Source organism: Artemia sp. Qi Xiang Cuo, chromosome 10 (assembly GCF_049724085.1).
Source record: "Artemia sp. Qi Xiang Cuo chromosome 10, ASM4972408v1, whole genome shotgun sequence".
Taxonomy (NCBI): domain Eukaryota; kingdom Metazoa; phylum Arthropoda; class Branchiopoda; order Anostraca; family Artemiidae; genus Artemia; species Artemia sp. Qi Xiang Cuo.
The window spans coordinates 5,190,091-5,213,048 of NC_142803.1; the positions used below are offsets into that span (position 1 = coordinate 5,190,091).

The 22,958-nt window shown below is 34.5% G+C and overlaps 1 protein-coding gene across 3 annotated transcripts in view; it reads left to right on the forward strand.

Annotated features, from left to right (window-relative positions):
- Window positions 1-22,958, forward strand: part of LOC148947393 (uncharacterized) — a 67,459-nt gene that overhangs the window by 13,319 nt on the left and 31,182 nt on the right. For all 3 annotated transcript variants that reach the window (XM_089095234.1, XM_089095233.1, XM_089095235.1), the window contains one exon: window positions 19,552-19,718. In XM_089095234.1, the coding sequence (XP_088951360.1) occupies window positions 19,565-19,718 (154 nt within the window). In that variant the 5' untranslated portion in view covers window positions 19,552-19,564. The remainder of the gene's footprint in view (window positions 1-19,551; window positions 19,719-22,958) is intronic.

Below are 22,958 nucleotides of genomic sequence, written 5' to 3' on the forward strand. Positions count from 1 at the left end.
AGAAAAACGCTCACTAGGTCGCGGTTAACCAGTTGAGTGCTGATAGGCTACTGCTTTGCAAGCTCCTTATGTGGAAAAATGCATTTGGCCTAAGCTTTATACAATTATTGAAGAGTTAGTATAATAGTTTAATAGACTCTCGAGGAATGAAAAGCCAGTCTGCCACAAATTTAACAACAGCCTGTGGACCAGTCATTTTAACAACTGAAATTATTTTAAGCATATTTAAAGTGTCTAGGACAAGCACATGTTATAGATAACTTAAGTCGCGAAAAAGTACGAGATATGGCCAGGAGAGCACAAACCAACTCTCCTGAGAGGTTGTGCATGACGGCAACACTTTCCGTAGCTTGTTACTCCAGAATCTCCAGCTAGGTCATTTTCTCTGTGGCTTGTAAAGAATTCAAAGAACAGGTTCTACTCGGGCATGATGATTAAAAGTGTGACATAAGCGATTTTGGTCGAAAATGAGTTATGTATATGCCAAGGGTAAACTCAGCAGGAGTAATCAAATGGTGCAGTCAGAAATGTCTTATTTTGCATTGTTAGAGTCATAAGCCAGTTTTGACAGAAAAAGATTATCTTATGGAGTTATATCATGTAGATACGAAATTTTTTTCTTTTTGTTAGTAAAAAAAAAGAGAAACGCAAGGCAAGTTATAGTTATGAATTTGTTAGGAACACTTTTGACAGAAGAGGCTTATCTCATCTATAGTACCAATGAGAACAAGTCCATAAAATGAAATAATTCTGATTTCACCCAAAGTATTTGAATTTAATTAATACCACTGAAAATAGCACAAGAAGTTGGTTCAGAATGTGTTCCTTGATCTCCATAAGCCTGGCCCTTTAGAGCAACCAAAGTCGAAAAACCTTTTTTCTGTTCAGTCTGTTCTTTTTTCTGGTCATTTTAGCAGTATAGACTACATATCTAATGAAATCTTTGGTATATTTTTTGGGCCTGTGCAAAACATTTTTGCAAAACTTTATCAGTTTGAGAGTTTAAGACAAACACTGGAAAAGTTGTGTTCTGGTAGTTCTTTTTGCATTAATGTTCTTGCAGGCAAATCAAATACTCACTCTTACTTTTTCAAAACCAATGGTTACTCTTACAATTACGTTGAAATCTAAGGCAGCCAATATTTTTATTCTTTGTTTGCTAATTGAATCTTCTTCTTGTCAAGTGAAAACCCAGAAAGGCGATTTTATTTGGTAAACATTACACAGAAAAGTAGCAACGAGCAATTATGTTTGAATAATTTCATATGGTGTTTCATTTTTTTCTTTAGAACTTTTCTGATATCATCATTTTGTAAAAGTGTATAAAAGAAATTGTTTTAGATAGAAATTGGCAAAAAAAGAAATTTAGTACAAAGTACAAACCAAATCTAGGAAAGCGTGATAGTTGGCAACTCTGCTATTAAACACTATTTAATTGGTCCTGTTTTCTTAAATTTCTTGCTGAATATCTTAACAGAACGAACAAATTGTTTTATTTGATTTTTTTACGAGATTTTATTGTGAGCGAATTTCGAAACTCCATAGTCAATCAAAAAGAGATCAAAGGATCTTCATCGTGGTTTGTATATCTTGCTACTTAAAAGGAGAAGAACCTTTTGGTGGAGTGTTTTATTGCTTTATCTTTAAAGTTCAATGCCATATGTATCAGTTTTTGATATCCTTTCCTTAACTTACTTACCATAGCCACACTAGCTGACTTCTGGGAGAAGTCTGGCCATTTCAATGGTATGCAGATGCAGTGAATTATAGTTGATAACATTTCAACTGCTGAACAAGACATCTTAAACAACACTATGATATTATTCCGAGAGGCTCAAATATGCTAATTGATGCCCAGCTGAATAATGATTTTAAGACTATTTAAAGAAATAAAATCAGGGGGCGGGAGGGTCACCCCACCACAAAAAAAAGTTTGTCCAAATCTTAAAAAGAAGAACATCTTCCTATAAACAAGAGTTTTAAGTTTTTTAAAAGCTTTTTTTGTAATCCGCCCTCACAATCCATTTTTTTTTATATCCCCAATCAAAAAAATCCTTTGCAAACACGGCTCTAACCCTCAAAAAAAATAAAACCTCAGTGGGTACATTCATCTAACATCTACATACTACTCAATATTAAAATTTCTATCTAAAGTATTTAACAAACTAGATTAACGATTTTGAAGATTACAAATAGCTGGTCGTATCTTGATGCACAGACAAACAAGCTAATCTTCATTATCTATCGTGTAAAGAAGAAAATCTTTAATGACGAAAATATTGTCAGTATGAGCCAAATTTCAAATTGCTGTTCAAAAACAAAATTAACCTAAGACTTACACATATAAGGTAAAATATCAATTTGTGCTTACAGGGATAAGAAATGTCACTGAAATTAACAAACGTATGCAATAATCCTTAGAATTAATAAATTGGCATGTTAGAATGAATTCTATTAAATGTTTCAGATGTAGTTTTACTGTTAGTAAAGAAATAATTTGTTTTAGCCTTCAAACATATGCAGAAATCAGGAGATTTGAATAATAGTGTGACCTAATTATGTGGCCTAAGTCAAAGCATAATGAACCACACAGCTGCAGTAAACTCACAAAAATTTCTAGTGTATATTAGCCTACCGCTATCTTTAATTTGAGCTTTCCAAATTTAATAACAACAATAAAGCTTTTATTTTCAATGAAACCTTTTGATTATAAATTCTTTCATATAAAATTAAAAAAGGAAAAAACATTTCAGCATTAAAATAGCACACAGCGAGTGTCAGCAGACCTAGTGGCTGATTTTAAGGGGACATGCACCTATAAAGTAGAAAATCTCACTATTCATAGGGTAGGGATAGCAAAAAATACCGTTGGGGGAGTAAAATTTTATTAGTATTACCCAATGATTAATTCTTTGTACACCTCTGACAAAAAGTGAAAAATTTTAGGCCTATTGCATAACCAATTTTTCTTGAGCAATAAAATACAGCTATAAAACAGAGAAAACTAATTCAGAGATTCACTAATTAATTTTTCAGCTCTTTGGCTTGGTTCTCACCAAATGTAAATGGACAATTTAAAACACTTAAAAATTGTTATTGAAACAGAAAATAATTTTTTTCCAATTTTTATCACAGTTGCTCAGTAAAACGTAATTACTTTTTCTTTTTAAAGCATATCCAACTAAAACTGAAAGAAATAACACAATTTACAGACTAATCATAAGCACATTTTCCAAGAATTGAACTTTTAAAAGAACAGATTTAAGCATACACTAAATATCTTGACTTTGCTGAGACCAAAGGAATTTTGTACAAATTCTAGATAAAAATATCATAAAATAAAAATTGTGAGACATATTTCATGCTTGAGATTTGATGGTCTATAAAGGGTTATAAGAAAGGCCAGACTAAATATACAGATCAGTAATCGTTAACAAAAACTCAAAGCGCGTGAATGTCCTTACACTTTTATCAATAGAAATAATAAAGTATAGGTTTATAGAAAGTAACATAAAGGAAACGTATACTAAATTACTTATCTATAAAAAAAAACACGTAGCTGCTACTCAGCAACAAGGTAAGCACAGAAATAACTGTTCTGAGAGATTATCTTCAACTGAATTATCACAAAAAAAGCTATTTTCTCTACTGATATCACAAAAAAAAGTTTAAATAACCTCCAATAAATAAAATAATTAAAATGTATTAAGGAATTTTATATATGTTTTAAACCATATTAATTATCTCCTAGTATGATTTCCGCAACAAATTTGTATATAAACCGCTATTAAATATTTATGGCATTAAAATGATGCTCTGTAACCTATGTATATAATGTTATTCTGATGATGATGATGATGATGAAGAATAGCATGGAATGATTGTTACAAAAAATGATGATTTCTAAGATATGCCATTTCTAACGTTATTATTTTAGTAACATTATTGTGTATTGATTGATGTTACTTTTAAATTTTCTATTTTCATGTCAGGAAACCGGTTCATGAAACACCTCATGTCAGGACACAAGATTAATTGGTTTGAGATGGAGTGCAAATATTTACAAATGTTAAGCATTTCAATAAAATCTATGTTCCTTTTAGTGAAAAATATTTTTTAAAGATTTATGATATAATAATGATTTTCGTAACTCATTGACAGTTTAAAAACTGTAAAAAAAAACAGTAATAATCAGCTCAAAGATAAATATTTAACTTTTTTTACAAAACCTATTCTTAGATTTTAGACGAATTTGTAAATAAAAAATGAATAAGATATTTATAGAAGTATACATTCAACTGTTTTAAGACAATCAATGCTCGAACGAAAGATTATTGATAGTTCGTGCAATTACATACTAAATATACGTAATTTACATTTTATCACTGAAATAGTAACTAGAAACACACACTCTGATATCTGTGTATGTGGGCTACTGACTAATTGTAAAGCTAAGGCTCAAGCATTAAAAAGTTTTTGGTTATAAGGCACAAAAGTTACACCATAGGATGGCAATGAAACTGTACAAGGCAGTAGAGAACTGACAAACACTGTATCAGATAGCAAAGAGTTAAGCTATTTTAGCAGTGAATTAAGGATTTAATTTCTTTAACACTCATCACACCTGTTTTCTCTTAACAGATATTAGAATTATGAAGCTGACTTTATGCCCTAGAAGAAGTGTAGACATAGCCATATCTACTGCTGAAAAATGGTCAAAGAGTGACTCTGCTCCTTCTCAAGAAAGATCAAGGGTAGTAAAGATACCTTAATTACTTTTCAGATGATTGTTAGAGCAACAAATATAATGAAAAACAAATACCCAACCGAAATACATTATCTTATTTCTTTTTCACGAATACTAATGAAATTGTACAACAAGTTATGGGCCAGACTAGGATTATAGACTATAGAAACCTTAGAATAAAATGCTTCACGAAATTTATGGTACATTTGAGAAACTATGTATATTCAACAAAGTGAATTTTTACAAAATAAAAATACACCATTTCCATTTTAATTGCATTTTAATAGCGAAATGCAGCACAAAATATAAAATTATTTGGAGTTCTCTACTATCTGATCACAAAGCTGTGGCAAAGTTGTAAACTATTCTTAGTTTTAAGGCACACATGTTGTACTATAAGATAGTGCACGGAATTTAAAACGTGTCAAATTAATTAGAAAATAAAAAAAGTTATTTATCTATGAATTCTGGAATGATCCTGTTTAAAGTTTGTCATCCACAATTCTCAAAATTACGGGATTGAAAGTTTTGAATCTGATATCAGTATCTAAAGTCCTGAGTTAATCTACAATTAAGCGGGTTAATCACTCTGCAGACTGCAGTATATTTTCAGAGTTTTTTAGTTGCATTAGTGTAAGAGAATAATTCTTTTGTCCAATATTTATGTAAAAATAAAAGTCACTTCTCAGCAGAATGAGCCAAAAAGTTAGATTTTGAAAAACAAAATAATTATTACAATTCATTTCTTCAGAGGATGAGCCTAAATAATGGCTATGGTATTGAAGAGGTCAAATATTTTTCTTCTTACTTTGTGGCGGAGGTTCGAAATCAACAGGCTGAAGCTTCACAAAAGGATCGTGTGGGCACTCAATCTCGACATACAAGCCTGGTGTTTCATATTAGCAAGCTTGTGATCAAAAATCGGGATAATCAAAGCCGTCGTCCATCATGACCCCGTATTTTTTTTATCGTCTAACGCGTATCCTATGATAGATGAACTAATCACGTTCTTTTAACACTTTTTTAAAGCATATAAACCTGTGGAAAGGATCTCAGAAATTAAACTCGGCTTCTTCCCACCAAGCTGTAGGCACCGCTTGCTCTGCTGGTCAATCACAACACCCAGAGATCGAGCAATATGCCTGGTAACGGCTTGTCGATCTTTCGCAAAATACCAGTTTATGGCAGCAGAGATTGTTTTTCTTGGTGCCCTAGACAAGCGGTTGTGCAATTCTACGGCATTCGATGATGTCAGAGTACGATTCCAGTGCTCATCCGCGAATCCTGAGACTAACTTAACAGATCATATTATTCCTCGTTATTCAAGCCAACCCGGCAGCAAAGTCCTGAGGTTCAATACAGGTATAGAACATATTTAAGTAAGTGTCTTTTAGGTGTGATAAAAGTTGTATTAAAAAATTTTTATGAGGCGTCCCTTCGAGCATGCTAAATAAAGCAATAGCTTCGTCTTCGTTCCTAGCCAAGAGGATCTTGTCTGCGATAGATATGAACAAAGCTCTTTCCAAAGAAGTTCTGCACAGTTTTTTCAATACACGATGGTAGCTACGGTTCCAGTGATCAACACGTACTTTATACATTGTAATTGGAAAACCCTTCTGCATAATGTATTGTGTGCTGTAATGTAACCCTTTTCCTTAACCTTACTAAAGTTAGCACGTCGCATGATGTCATGTGGCTCAATATCGGGATATTTTCCCTTTACAATTCAAAAAATTTCAGCAAAAACGGTCTTGTATGCCATTGCAGATAAATTAAACATAAGGATTCTTGCCACAACCACGCAAGCCAGTTTCACTTCATCATACATTAAGAAATTCAAAAGGTAGCGACCAGGCTGATTTGTATTAGGATACATAATGCCAAGCTCACAAAAGTCGGCCTTTGCACGCAGTTCAATGCTCAAATAAAACGTCAGGATGCAAAAACTGTTTCCCTCTTCCAAGGAATATGTTCGTCAGTGCTGACCAGTTGCCTCTTCTATCACTGCATTCACCTTTGCATCGGAATGAATATTCGAATGCAAAATTGCTTTGGCCCGAACATCAACAGTCTCCAACACTTGATCGAGGCCGATTGCAAACTGCTCGCTCATTTTAGTTATATGCGGTAGAGCCTTTCGAAGTCTAGGCAAAGAAGCTGCAGCCGTTTTCATCTCTGCTGGGACACATGTCGGTCCAAATCCACTCTGAACAGCTCCAAAGCTAAGTGTTGAATATTTTAAAGTAATATCTTCTATATCACACCATACTTGAGGAGTCAAGTGTTTTTCTGGTGGCGCTGAGTGGGAATGTCGTCCGTTTGTGGATTTGCCACCCGTTGCAATAAATTGCAATAAACCATCTTCTATAGTCGTCTTCTTCAGAGGTTTTTATGTATACTATCTTGTCCTTACACTCTTTTTGTGATAAGTGCAAAGAAGGATGTAACAGACAATTATTATTTGAAAAGTAGTTTTGCTTCGTGTATTCACATGCTTCTCCTGAGCAGTGCTTAACTCCAGTGCATTGGTTTGTCCTAATTTTTGGGATGCCATCAGATTCTTTACCCTTCAGAAATAGCTGAGTCTGTTTTTTTGTGATCACAGGTCCACTACTTTTCAGAGTTAATTGCAAGAACTTTTTCACAAAATCGGAATCTTTAGCACAGGAGCTATTCCCTGCAAATTTTCTTACGTCAGAAATATAGAGAAGCTCGTCTTAGCTGTTGTCGTTATATTCCATATATTTTAAATCTTGTACTGTTGCAAGTCTCCATAGATCTTTCTGTTTTAAGAGCTCAAGTACCTTGCCTGATCCTCCTCGTGTTGTTTTCTTGTTCTGTTTCTTATGTGTCTCTGCTTCTGTCTTTGGCATCATTGTGCACGGTAAAGATATTGGACCTGAGACTTAATATAATTATTAAGACTCCAAGTCTTAATAATTTATTCATAACAGGTTTTGTAAAAAAATGCTCAACAAAATGCATTTCCTGGTAACCTAAAACAACAGCCTGTCGTAACAAGACAGGCAAGTATTTTCCATCAGACAGACATCCATAAACACTTGATTGAAATTCTTCAGTTGAAAGTTTTTTTTGCCAAAGACTTATCTGTCTTGCCAAGCAGAAAAGCAGATAGACACGTTTCTGCTATTTCACGAATACCTCTGCTTTGTAAGATGCTAAACACACTTTGTATATTTTTTAAGTCCTCTGTTTTGTTGTGGGTACTGAAAGAGGACATGCCCATGCAACCTGAGCAGCATTTCCTAATTACTGCCTTTTCATCAGGTACTTCACCGAAATATTTCATTTGGTGTTTGTACATGCAAAATCCTGATCTTCCTGCATAGACATATCTCAGGGCCTCCTCAAAGTCAGACACTATCAGATTCTTAGTTTCATTGTCAGAAACAGATTTCGTCCAGAATGTCAAATGCTGTAAATAACGAAGTTTTGATATTAGAATCACAGCACTTGAAGATTCACCGTCTCTACCCGTCTGACCGTGTTCTTATACCCAGAGTGAAATGTTTTTGGGATACCTACCCATATAACGGTTTAACTATTTTTTAGGTCAATCCCAAGCCATAGACGTGTTTCTGCTATTTCACGAATACCTCTGCTTTGTAAGATGCTAAACACACTTTGTATATTTTTTAAGTCCTCTGTTTTGTCGTGGGTACTGAAAGAGGACATGCCCATGCAACCTGAGCAGCATTTCCTAATTACTGTCTTTTCATCAGGTACTTCACCGAAATATTTCACTTGGTGTTTATACATGCAAAATCCTGATCTTCCTGCATAGACATATCTCAGGGCCTCCTCAAAGTCAGACACTATGAGATTCTTAGTTTCATTGTCAAAAACAGATTTCTTCCAGAATGTCAAATGCTGTAAATCATGAAATTCGGATATAAGAATCACAACACTTGAAGCTTCACCGCCTCTACCAGTCTGGCCTGGGTCTTATACCCAGAGTGAAAAGTTTTTGGGATACCTACCCATATAATTGTCTAAATATTTTTTAGGTCAATTCCACGCCCATATGCTGGAGTAGCACATAGACTTCCAAATGTTCCATCTAGCTTACTAGAGTAGATCTGTTTTTGTCCGAGCTTGTGGAATTTCCTGTGAAACAAGAGGCAGGGATGCCTTTCTGACTCAAAAAGCAACTTAACTGCTCTGCGTCAGATTTATTGCTAAAATAGATAATAGCAGGACCTTTTACTTCGGCTGCTATTGTGGCAACTTGATTTGCTAGGTTCTCCCGTGAAGTTTTCCATTTTGGATATTCTTTTTTTTAAGGTGGAGGGAGATAACTCTGCAAATATATGGTAACAGTTGATCTATTAACAGAGCCTCTAATCTCTACAGGGTTTTGAATTAGTTCCGTCTGAAGCAACTGGATCTGACATGGAAGAAGTGTTGCTGTTAATGTGATAATTGGAACTCATTGGAACAGATTTTACTTGCTATATTTCAGACATTTTTCCGAAGGCCTTTCTGAAAGCTCTCCACTTAACAAAAAGATGGCATTCATCAAATACCAGTACCCTTAAATGCTTCTTTATCACAGTGTCATAAATTTTGATGTCTCCATCCAACATATCAGGACCAATAACTTATTCTGTGGTTCATAAAAGTATGATTGGTTTTGTAGCTGATTGTTCAGGTATGTCAATCTATTGTCTGAATAACTCATCATATTATATATTATCTCTTACTTCATATACGACTCAAATTTTACTTGTAATAGACTAACTCTTTTAAATTCTTATTGCAAGAGTAAGTACAATGTCCATCAGGATGACAATCTCCATGAGAGCTTGGATTTGGTAAAACCTTGATGTTACTGGGCCTTGACTGTCTCCCAATAAATCTTCTATCTCTGGTGTTGTTGTATTTATCGCTTCCAGTTGAAACTACCGAACAGTTTTGATCTTAAACTGGTCTACAGCAAGGCCTGCTGCCACTACTCTTTTCTCTCTTTCTGGCTTAAGTTTGTCAGGCATATTGAACAACTCTTCTGATTCGAGTAACAAACGGACTTAAGACTGTTTTTCAAGAATTCGTGGCATGGAGGTAGCTTCATTAGCATAATACACTTTTTTTGAATGATTTTCAGAATAAAAATAGTTAGGATTACTAGCAATCAAACCTTCTTCAAGTGAGGACTGAAAAACTTTGCTTGGTCCTTCTACAGATTCGACACATTTCAGGAAGTCCAAATTTGTGGATAAGTTGTAAGGTGACTCAGGGTGTGTTGGACCAGCAACGGAAAGAACCAAATCATCCCCTGTGATTGAATCAACTTCTGAATCTAGGTTGGTAGAATCATCAGGCAAATGATGAAACTCGAAACCAATGTCCGTTAACTAGTTGTTCTATTCAAAGGCACTGTCTGGAAGTTCAATAAAGAGGTGTAAAACACCAGCCGAAGAGGGCCTTGCATTTCCGTCATGCACCCAACATGAGGATATGGTCATTGCTAAGTCACAATAGAAAGAATCGAAACATGTTCAAAGTTCATTTTCTATAGTTTGTTCGATTGGACAGCTAAAAGAAGCGTCGGGAAATTCTTCGGCCCAAGCACATGAAAGGGATGGTTTAGCAATCTAGTAGAGCGCCAGTCCTAATGGATATATATAACTCACTGGAAATGCTAGTTTGTCAGCAAGTTTTTTGAGACATGCACAGCTAATGGTCCCTTTTGCAGCACCGATTTGGGAAAATAAAGTTATTGTCAACTGGCTAGCATTGGTTAGTTCATTCCTCCCTTCCCCAAAATCAGTGAGTTTTGGTATAATCAAGTCAGCTTCGTGATTTCTTAAGACATTCTCTGGTTTCAAATCACCATGATAAATTCATCTGCCATGTATGTATAAAAGTCCATTTGTGATACCCATTGCTATTGTTTTTAAGGTTTCCCCAATATCAATATTCATTTGGATTTCAACTAGAAATTCCTTTAAGGTGTGTATTTTTCTAACTTCCTCATTCTAGAGTGTGCACTATATAGAAAAATACTCTAAACTCACCTCAATAACATATTTACAAAATACTACACAATGAATATTTTTGTAGGAGTACTTGTTGAAAGAATATATTATTATATAACACAACTATTTATGAATGTAACAGAGGTATGTTTATAGATATTTGAATAAGATCCAAAGTCATTTATATAATACTAGTAAATAAAAGAAGATTATTCCTTCCCAAAACCTTCATTTCTCTTAGGCACAGCATGAACATCTAACTAGGTGGATAATACCAAGTCTTAACACTCCTGATATATATCCAACTAGGAGGATAAGTAAATTCCATTAGGCTATGCAGTTTTAGGATAATATCCAGCTAGCCAGATAAATTGTTTTTCTTAGGCACAGCAAGAATATCTAACTAGGTGGATAATGCTGAGTCTTGGATCTTCTGATATATCTACCAAATTAGATGTTCATGGTATGTCTAAGAGAAAAAATTGTCTGACTAGTTGGATATTATCACTAGTTTGTATGAACAATTTACTTATCTGTCTAGTTACATATATATCAGAAGCATTAAGTTAAAGTATTATCCACCTAGTTAGAGATATTAAGTTGGCTCTTGTGCTTTATTTTATTTGGCTAGCAAGATAAAGCTATTTTTCTTTAAAATTTTAATTATTTTCCTAGTTGGATAATTTCTTATTTGCTTAAAAGGATTTTTCAGATAGCTAACTAGTTGGATAATTTTGGCAATAACTAAGTGTGGTTGGATATTATTTTTACATTCTATAGAATAGAAATTTTTAGATATTATCCATTGGGTATACTCCCATTTTGCACCCCCCCTAAAAAAAAGGTAAAGTTCTACCAAATCATATTATTGAGTTAGGAATAAAGTAAATACACCATTCGATGCCTTTTTTTATGCTGATTACAAGTATAATAATCATTTCTATTGGAAATGAATTTCAGCCCTCCCCCTATATATACCTAATCCTGAATTGGCATATATAGGGGGGGGGGCTGAAATTCATTGTGAAATGACTTTGACAAAAATAGTGCTAAATTTTGAGATTTGAAACTTTGCCATCAACAATTCATGGTTTATTCCAATTTAGGGTATATATTTGCACATTAGGAAGGTGGGGGTGGGTGAATTTCATGGTAATTTTGCAGTTGGCCTTATAATTTAGCTAGGATGAAAGTGAAAACATCTTTTGATGCTTTTTTATGCTCTTTCATTTTTCATATAAAACACCTTCAGGGCCTTTTTAAGGGTTCAAGATGCAACTAGCCCCAGAAGCAATTATTGAATTATAAAGAGCAAAAAAAAGACATCAAATGAAGTTTTCACTTTCATCTTAGCTAAATTATGTGGACCACTAGAAATTTACTGATTAGGCCAAGCATTTTCAGATTTTCATGGTTTTTTGCTGCTCCCATTCTCTGATCCAATTCCCTCATCAACTAGAACTTTAGTTTAGGGGCTTCTTGCTATCCTGGGAAGTTTCAGGAATAAATCCTGGGCCATAAATATACCCTGAGAAGGTACTGCCTAACTGCTTGGTCAATCTTTTTATTATTTCTAGTCCTTCAAAGATTACATATGATAGTCTAGATTGCATTAGTAGTCTATATCTATCTAAATTGTGGCAAAACCATTTTACCCTTGTTTTGAGTTTCTAAATTTTTTCTGTGAAAGCATAGTTTGCACTATTTCTTAGAGTTTTAATCAACCAAGATTTTTTTTATTTGATTTGTAAAGTTAGTTTACAGGCCTATAGAGACTTATAAATTTGGAATGAGCATAGTTAGGGGCATCATTTGGTAGGGGGACAAAGCTTCAGAGTAGACATTATAGAATTATAAAATTCCAAAAACTGTTCTTATAAAATTCTGAATTATTTATATCCTTCCCAAAAGCACTTCACAAGTGGATCCTAGTTACTTGAGATAGGCAGTCAGCCGTATCCCTTGCCGCTTCAGCCTCTAAGAGCCTACCTAATGTTCAAACCATGGTCCTTGATAAAAAAGCACTTGGTATTGTTCGGGGTATCCCTGAAAATGTATCAGAATCATCTCTAAAGGAAAGCATACCGGGATTAGTACGTGCTATAAAAATAGGACATTCAAAGTGTTTTTGTTTGGAATTTCTGGATCAATTAGCACTGAAAATGCAATTAACCATGGTCTCTGACTTGGATATGAGCTTTTTCGTGTTGAAATCTACCAAGAATTACCTTGTTGTTGTTTCCGGTGCCAAGGGGTAGATCACACAATTGCTAGATGCCCACATTCTCCTGATTTACCAAAATGTTCCTGCTGTGCTGGGGCTCACAAAAACACCACGGAGAACCCTTGCTCAGCTACTCTTAAGTGTGCCAATTGCAGAGGAAATCATGTTTCTTTTAGTTTAAAATGCTTGGTATTGAGAAATGCACTTGGCAAGACAACATGATGACTTCTCCTTCAGCCTTAAGTTTTGTTTCTTTGAACATTAATGGTACCAAAGATAAGGATCTGCAAATTGACAAACTGCTAAATTTTGATGTTGTATTCCTACAGGAGCATCTACTTTCCAAAGTTAATATGAACAGGTTAAGGCAGTCTGCTGCACATGATATATTTATTCAAGAAGCAAAAAAGACCCGCGGTCGCCCTTCTGGCAGCACTGCTATCTTCATTTGGTCGAGATATCAGCCTATGCAAAATTAATTCTGATGCTAATATTCTAGCAATCCAGTGTAATAACATGGCTTTTGTAAATGTGTATCTCCCATGCAATCATCAAAACACTCAGTCATTTACTGCTTTTGCTAAAGCTTGCCATAAACTGAAATCTCTTTTCATAAAATTTGCAGATAAAAATGTTGATTGGCTCTTAGCTGGGGATATGAATACTGACATATTGACCTCATCTGATCGATCTGAACTCCTGCTAGATTTTCCGCCAAGTGTCTATCATGTTGCTGCTAAGAACCTGGTTTATACTTAAATTCCTAATTGAGGCTCCATTAAATCCAACCTCGACCATATTATTGTATCTAAGTCCGGTCAAATTAAATCTGAGGTGTTTGTTGATGAAGATAAAATCAATGATGACCATCTCCCTATTTTGTGCCTAATTGAGCCTCCTGATGTTCTAGCCTACTTTAAGGGTCCCCATTCAAAATGGTATCAAAAGCCCAATTGGAATTGAATAAACGTTGAGATGTATATTACTACTTTATGCACTCTACTTTCAACTATTAAAGTCCCGTTTCACTTGCTCCAGACTTCGATAAAGTGCCCTGATTCGAAGGAAGACCTAAATTCGTATTATTACCAGATAGTGGCATGTCTAAAGTCGGCCACAAAAGTTGCAGTTCCAATTGAGCACGTGCGTTCTGGGTCTCGCAAGCCCCTGCGGAATATACATCCAGAAGTGAAAAAAGTAAAGAACAGTGCAAAGTTTTGGGTGCGATTGTGGAACGCTTGCAATCGACCTCTTCTGGTGCTGTGTTTACAGTCAAGCAAAAAACAAAGAAAGAATACAAATCTTGCTTACGTAATGCAAGGCTCAACGCGCGGGATGCTCCAAATAGTAAAATGACTTGGAATAGAGTTATCAATAGCAGTAAGTGTTCTCCCCTACCTCAGTCAGAATTAAACCTTATGAATTTTGTGCGCCATTATATTGACATATTTTCCGTATTTAATCAGTGTGTTCAGAAACATTTTTCTAATCTACCTAGTTCAGTCCTGCCAGTGTCTGTTTGTCAATATAGAGTCCCTGCAATAAGTATGAGTGATTTACATTGGGCACTGAAGAAAGTAAAAAGATCAAATTCTCCTGATTGTGATGGCCTATGCTTTAGGAATTTTGCTTATGATTGCCCATTATTGTTGAACCACCTGCAGTTATTATTCCAGATTTGTATAGCTCAATCTCTGGTTCCTGATAGTTTTCTTTCCGGTAGTGTCATGTCTATACTTAAATGCGGTAAAGATCCAGATTCATGCTTGAATTATAGACCGATTACTGTATCTTGCTTTATGAGTAAGATTTTTGAGTGTGTCCTTTTTCCTGAAATAACTTCTAAGTGCGATTTTTTGTCTTTTCAACTGGGATTTAGAAGAGGGGTTGGTTGCCCCCAGGTGCATCATGTGCTCAGCCGGTTGTAAAAGGAAGCTTTTGCCCAGAAGCATTCATTGTATTGCTGCACAGTAGACATTTCCGGGGCTTTTGATAATGTTGTTCACACTCAGGCCTTGCATTCCCTTGCTTGTTCTGGAGTCAATTATTCAGTTATTACTACATTGCAATATTGGTATGATAATTCTTATGTTTGTATTAAGTGGCTGTCAAATACTTCTGATTCGGTAGCTGTTAGGAAAGGTGTTAGACAGGGAGGAGTTTTATCTCCTTATATATTTAAATGTGTCCTTGTTTCTTGTTTAAAACATCTATCTCCTATTGTGTTTTTTCGTGATATTGGTGTAAGTTATGTTGCATACGCTGACAATGTCCTTTTAGTTAGTTTTTCTTGTCGAGGGCTGGCTCAGAACTTCCGTAAGCTGTCTTCTCTGCTTGGTGATATTGGCCTATCTGTTAATATGGGAAAGTGTGAGTTTATGTGTTTTAATAGTAGCATTTCTGTATCTCCATTAAACCTCAGTTCGATTTCGTTACCTTGTTTGGATAAAGTCAAGTGGCTTGGTATATCGTTTTGCCCATCCATTTACGAAACTTGCTCCGAGTTGGTTACTAATGCATTAAAAAATATTCGTGTGTCATATGGTAAGATATCTCCAAATAGAGGGCGTCATAATCATAAGGGCCTAGCCCGGCTTTATAATAGTTTTTGCTCTCCAGGTGTAAATCTTCTATCTGGATTCCACCACTTACTGAGGAAAAAAGATTTATGGAGCTTAGAAGTGGTTACTTTAGATATTGTAAATATCTGATTTATTTACCCAGCCGTTTTAAGAAATAGAAATATTGTAGTCCCATTATGGTGTCATTGTTGCTTGTGCACAACTGGCCAGTGTGTCTTCTAATATGATTATGAATACTAGTAATGTTTTTTCTGTCACTGACCCCTTAGTTTGTTTTTTCCATCATGATATTGGTTAGTTTGTATTTTTTTGTTCTTGTTTGATTTCGTAATGATGTTGTTATTTTTTCTTTTATATTTTCCATTACTCTGCAGTGTCATTTATAATGTTCATATGTGGGTCATAAATAAATTATTATTATTATTATTTACTTTAGCCTATCCACCCCCTATTGTGCAAATATATAGTCCAAATTGCATGTTCTCCATAAGTTTTCTAAAACTTGCCAATTAAATAATAGCACTGCCATGATATTTGGAAATACTATAAAATAAGGAATAATTTCTTTTTGTAATCAATGATTGTTCAGAACCCTCTATTTCTGGAGTGCAGCAGCTGGCTTTGGACTATGACAACATGGTTCCTAAAGGCAAAGTACTAGAGAAACTCATTTCTTAACAATATTTTTGCTATGGTCCATGATAATCAAGTCAAGAAGACTGAATGTTTGGTTAGGACTGCTCCAGATTGGAATGGAAACAGACCTTTCTTCACATATGACAATAATGGGGATTTATGGATAGAGAAACTGCTACCCCAATCCAAATAACTTCAGACCTGTTAAAATCAATTATCAGCACTTAGGTTTAGCATTCAAAAACAAATTAGCATGAGAATTGTCACTCAAGTTCAAATTAGGGGCAGAAGGGCCACAGTATACACAACCATTAAAAAAATTCATCCAGAAAAGTCAACTTGATAAACACATTTTCCACCCATGGTTCCTGATTGCACTGAAACATTGTCCAACTAGCATAATTGTCATTGCACACATAAGTTACAACACCTTGTTTACTTCTATCTAAGTCTAAGAAGACTTTATACCCACTTCATAGATTTCATTCAAATAATTAAAATAACCCATTTTGCAGCCTAGTGCTCTTTGGTTTTTGGGGAAGATAATCTGGTGATCTTCTTGCTTCACAAAGGTGAACCAATCAGTTATGTGTGTTAGACTTAAGATTGCCTATGGGGGTAGGAAGCAATAGCCCCCTTTACAATTTCCAAAGTAGTATTTTTTACTATTTCCAAAAAAATACCTAATTTTTAAAAATTTCGATTGGGAAACAAATTGAAAAAAATGCCAAATAAAAGGTCTATAGCCAACCTGGCCAGATATGACAAAAAAAAATAAACGAATCTGAAAATGAGTGATTGTGAGTACATGTTAGGAATTGTCTATATATATATTTTAGTTAGTCTTTTTTTGTTTTACTTATATATTTTTATTTATATTATTTAAGTTTTAGATTCTAGTTTGTTTTATGCTGAAGACACCTTGTTCTATCCAGGTGATATATTTGTTGTTTTTTTGTCTTTGTTTCCTTTTACTTTGTTAGACCTATTTGTCATTTTCAGAGATATCCTTTTTTTCTGTTTTGGAGATTATTTTTTAGCATTAAAGTCCTACTAAAATGTGAACATTATCAATTTTTTAACTGTTACCTGTGTTAAAAGAAACTTAAAAGAAATATCATCTTTTTTATTGAGTAGCTAAATTTTGGAACCTTGAAATAAGAATTGTGTCTCCCTTGCAGTTTACTACCTTTATAGCCTTGTCATGTGATTTTTTGTTATGGTAATTTTGAGAATAAATTGTCTACTGAAATAGTCAAATTCTTAGTTTGTTGATGCAGCTTAATTCTTTTAGTCAGACTATCATGTTTCCTTCTATTGTTATCCAGATTATTGATTCATTTCAAATAATGTTCTTATTTGGCAATTGTATTATAATTTCTTTGCATAAAACTTTTTGCTAGGTCTAGAATGCAAGAAAACTGATTATGAAAAAAAATGTAACATATTACAAGCTGCAAATAACAGAACAATGTATTATTAGGGCTATATCTGGGACCTTTAGGAAGGAGTTGGGCAGTGTAAGAAAGGCAACCATGATATTTGCAACAAGCAAAAATAAGAAATCTTGTGGTATTAATTTTATTTTCCTTTAGATGTAGTCAATAACAACAAACTTACCAAATAGGATAGAGTTTAATGGGGGCTGTTGTCTTTTTCTAGGACATGCCTGCTATATTTAGTTTTTACAGCATTTTTCCCAAAAAGTCACTGTCTTGCATGTAATTTTGTTTCTGTTGATTTCATGGAGGTTAAAGTGAAGTTTTCTTGACTTTTGGTTGATAAAAGCCTTCTATAAGTTTCAATTTATGCTGAAAGATGGTGGTTTTTGCCTAACAAAAGCCCTTGCAAAAGACTTTTAGTGGGAGACCCTCCATCTTCTCCCTTTATTTTCATCCTTTTCTGTGGTACGAGAGTATCCTGAGCTCTCTTCAGTGTAACTCAAATGTCAATGAATTTCTGATTTTCTCAATGTGTCTTAATATATCAAATCTTATTTTTGCTTTATTTAAAATTCTTAATAGCTTTTGTCCATGCTTCGTTATCAGTTAAAAGTTTCTATTTAGATCCATCTCTTTGCCATCTGGCCTGTTACAAACAATATAGCCTGAAAAACCATAATAATTTCATGTAGGTGTTAAATTTTTGTCTTCTTGCTCAACCCAGGATTTTTCTGGTATATCACCATTCTAGTCCCTGATTTTCTGTAAGTCTGCAAACCATCTATATAATATATTATTTAATTATTTTTGGGAAGCAGTGGTATTGCCTGATTCAGGTCATTACTATCTTTTATGACCCTCTGAAATTGCCTTAAGGAATTGCCTTCTATGGCTTTCAATTTTGTTGTATTTATCTGCTCAATGTGAATGCATTAATTACTCACCTGTGCTTAATATTTCAATTAACTCATGTAGCTAGCCAAAGAAAAGGAAAGTCAGGTTTTGAGCTAGGCTTGGCAATCCACCTTACAGTAATTGATTTACAAACTAAACCAGGGAAAGTTGCAAAAGTCTTAGATAAGATGCTAAATTTAGTCATAAAAACATCTCTGATGTATAAAAATATACTATATTTTTTTATGGTTGTAATTAATGTAGTCAATGCACTCATAATAGGTAAGATTGAGTTAATACTTCTCAAATACTTGCTTGGTTTGACCCATGGCTTAAATGGTATGGTCTTTAATTGACAGTTAAGAAAATGGCTAAAATAGTATGGTTTTAGATGAGCTGCAAGTTTTGGTGATTAAGACACTCCTTGAAGCATAAAATTCATAAATTATTTTGAATTTTTTTTTTTTTGAACTAAGTCTATTATTTCTGTTGTAGTATTTGCCTTGCTTTCCATCTCTCAAATTTCTCTAATTGACTGGACCCAAGTCCAACTCTTGCTGGTTAAGCTACATGGTGATGCATCTAATTAAGTTTTATTCTTTAGAAAATTAATTTCTATGCTTTTGGATGACCCTGTAGTCCTATAGTTTAATGTTTTATCAAGCGGAGAAGTAAAGTGCCCTGTAATTTTGTCTACACAAATGTTTCTTAAGAATGTTGAAATAAAAGAAGGGGATTTTTCAAAAAATTAGGATGAAAAATTAAGGACTGTTATTTTTTATTAACTTTTTGTTTTTGCTTAGCAACGATTTTTAGTTTGTTTATTGCTTTTTGTAATTATCAGGATTTCCTTTGGGGACATGACTTAGGTTAACAAAGAATTGCATTATTTTATAGTATTCCTTGTTTTCATAACATGCACAGTTTCAAGCCCTTTGTCCTGGAATGGGGTCTTCTTTGGTTGTCTCATTATGCATTGTGGTATTTTAGAGAATTCCTCAAAGTGATTGATTTTTTTTTATTTTAGTATTTGAAGAAAAATGGCTGCTGAAAATGTTAGTTTATTTGACCCAAATTCAGTTTTGCCACCAAAACTTGAAGATGCTTCTATGGACTTTCTCTCCTGTATTTCTACACAGTTGAAGCTAGATCCTGAGGTTAATGAGACTAATATAATTAATGGCAATAATGAAGGTATGTTTATTTTTTGTTGATACTAGTGTTGTAAATGATAAAATTGGTCATGGTAAAAAATTGGGTGTTCTATGGATCCATGTAAAATTGGCATTTTACCTATTTAATATATCTGTCATATTTTACCGTATTTTACTGACACATTTTATCCAATAACAATGAAATTTCTGTTACGATTTTGGGGATCTGGGGCTAGGTAGGTTGGAAATGAAAGCTAACAGTGTTTAGTACTTCTGCTACTACTACTAACAACTCACCGCAGCACCAAGCTGCCTGAGGCCAACACAGCTATGCACGATCCTCCTCCACCCCAATCTATTCAAAGCCTCCCTTTTTACACCCGCCCACGAAGTTCCCATTTCCTTTAAATCTTTCTTTATGACGTCCTCCCACCCCAGACGGGGACGACCTGCTTTCCGTTTAGCCCTAGATGGTTGGCCAAAAAGAACAATCTTTGGCAATCTGTCATCCTTCATCTCTACAACGTACCCTAACCACCTCAACCTTTCTTTCACTATAGCCCTAGAGAGCGGTATTGAACCACATTTTTCATATAGCCTATTGTTTGAAATACGGTTAGTCAGCCGGGTACCCAGAACAATCCTTAAGCAATTTCTCTGGAAAACATCTAGCAAATCTTCATCCGCTTTTCAGAGCGTCCGTGCTTCAGAGCCATATTCGACCACTGTCATCACTGTAGCTTGTAATACTTTAAACTTGGTTTGCAGACTTATCTTCCTATTCTTCCAAACTTTTTTTTAACTGCGAAAAGACACCCTGAGCCTTGGCTATTCTATTTTTAACATCTTCACTGCTCCCACCATCTTTACTAATAATACTACCAAGGTAAGTGAAGCTGCCCACCTTAATCTTTTCACTACCCAAAGTCACCTTTTCATCTTCACTTATTCCTAGCCTTAGTGACTTAGACTTCCTAACGTTAATTTTCAAACCAATTCTAGCACCCTGAACTCGCAAAACCTCTAAAACTTCATTCATCTTGCTCACACTTTCATGTAGGATGCTTAAATCATCAGCATAATCCAAGTCCAGGAGACTTTTTCCTCCCCATTTGATTCCGTGGTCTTCCATTGCCTTTCCTGTGCTCCTTAAAACAAAGTCCGTCAAAATAATCCATATAAAGGGGGATAGAACACAGCCCTGCTTAACTCCTGATTTAATACAAAACCAGCTGCTAACCTCATTTCCCACATTAACCGCAGCAGTGTTATTCTCGTACATAACACTAATCACTTTAATGTATTTGTCTGGCATACCATACAAGGATAAAACCTTTACTAAAGCTCTTCTATCAACAGAATCGAACGCTTGCTTGTAATCTATAAAACTGAGGACCAAAGGTGTTTGAAAACTCAGGCACTTCTCAATTATTGGCCTAAGAGTGAAGATTTGGTTGACACATCCTTTACCTTTTCTAAAACCGCACTGTTCTTCTCTTAAAACTTTGTCTACCACATCTCTCAGTCTACAAAGTATCATATTACTAAGTAATTTACTACCTAGAGAGATGAAACTAATGCCTCGATAATTACCATACTCACTTTTATCACCTTTCTTATAAAGTGCCTTAATTAAGGTTTTCCTAAAATCGTTAGGTACTTCCCCTTTTTCAAAAATAAATTTCATTATCTTTACTAACTTATTTCTTACCTCAGAGCTACCATATTTAAGAAACTCATTTACCACCCTATCAGCACCTGGAGCCTTATTATTCTTTAATCCTTTTAGTACTGTTGCTCATTCCTCCTCACAAAACAAATCTTCCTTCACATCCAAAGTATCACAAACTTTTTCATTTTCCTCTATATTTTTTCCTGCAACTCTATCTTGGTTAAGCATGTTCTCAAAATGTTCGGTACAAATGTTTAGTACATGCCTATAAAAGCCTTTCTGAATTCTAATTAGGGCCATGCAATATTTACAGCAATTGATGAAGATTAGACTGACAAACCCTATTACAATAGAAATCAACAGCTGTGTAAATATGTTCTCTAAAGCATAAAAAGAAATCATTTTAAGGATTTTTTTTAGTAGGCCTACTGTATGGATCTCTTTGGTTCTATTTTTTTTTCTACAGATGTCAAATATGAAGTTGGCCTATTACTACAGTTGTAGGACTCATGACAACCTTCAGAATTTGTATCTTAATTGGAAATTTTCTGTTGTGTTAAGGCTTTAGGAAGTCCCATGGGACAAAGTTTCTCAGTGAAGGGAATGTTAGGCATAAAAACTGTGTTTGACGTATTTTTACCTGCGGAAAATCTCCCCCCCCCCCTGGAAAATTCTCCTCAGACAATATCCACTGAAAATTTCCCTCCACTTGTAAGGTTGAGCAGCCAAAGGGAATGCAAGACAAATGAAAATAATGAAGGAAAAAAGGGATTCTGGAGTATTCTACCTACATTCCAAAATTGAGGAAGAATATTCTATGGGATTTATTTTTATTTTTTGTTGCTTATGATTCTTCCTTTTTGTCTTTATTATAGGTTATCATAAAAGGTTACCAAACTTTGCTTGGTTTAAAGAAAGACCTTTTGTTTTAAAGAACTTTTGTTTTATTTTAGGCTATTCAGCAAAAACTTTTGTATATTTATACACACTTTTTGTACAGGGCTATAGGTTCAAACCTAACATTTAACCTACTTTTCCTACAAATATTGAGCATATATTGTATTTTGGCCAAGAGTTGCATTTTCATTGTAATAAATATATTGTTATTTTATTTGGGCTAAATGTATTTCAAAATATCAAAAACTACAAGATCCGAAACGTAAGCTTTCATATCCAGCTGCTTAAAATGACGCTAAAGCCCAACCATCCCCCTTGTAACCTAACCATTCACTATTGACAAGCAGTTTTCTTGTGAATTATGTGAATTTTAATACTTAGAGTTAGGGTGGTGGTAATATGCTACTGATGTAACATATTGCTATACTATTCCAGTGAATGTTTCCAAACACGTTTAGCCAATTCTTGCGCCTATCAACAGTCTTCCAAAAAAAATAAAATGGAAATTGTAGCCCCCACCTCCACAGGAAATTGGGCCCCACAGCCCCTGGGACAACAAGTATAACTTATGCAATTTACCATTATTTACGTAAACGATCTTAGAGATTGTTTTCTGTGAGAAAGTATTATATTTTGTTTGATATGTGTGTGGAGGGTAGGGGACATGAGCCAAAAAGTTGTTCTTAATTTTTGGTAATTTGTGGAAGCTTT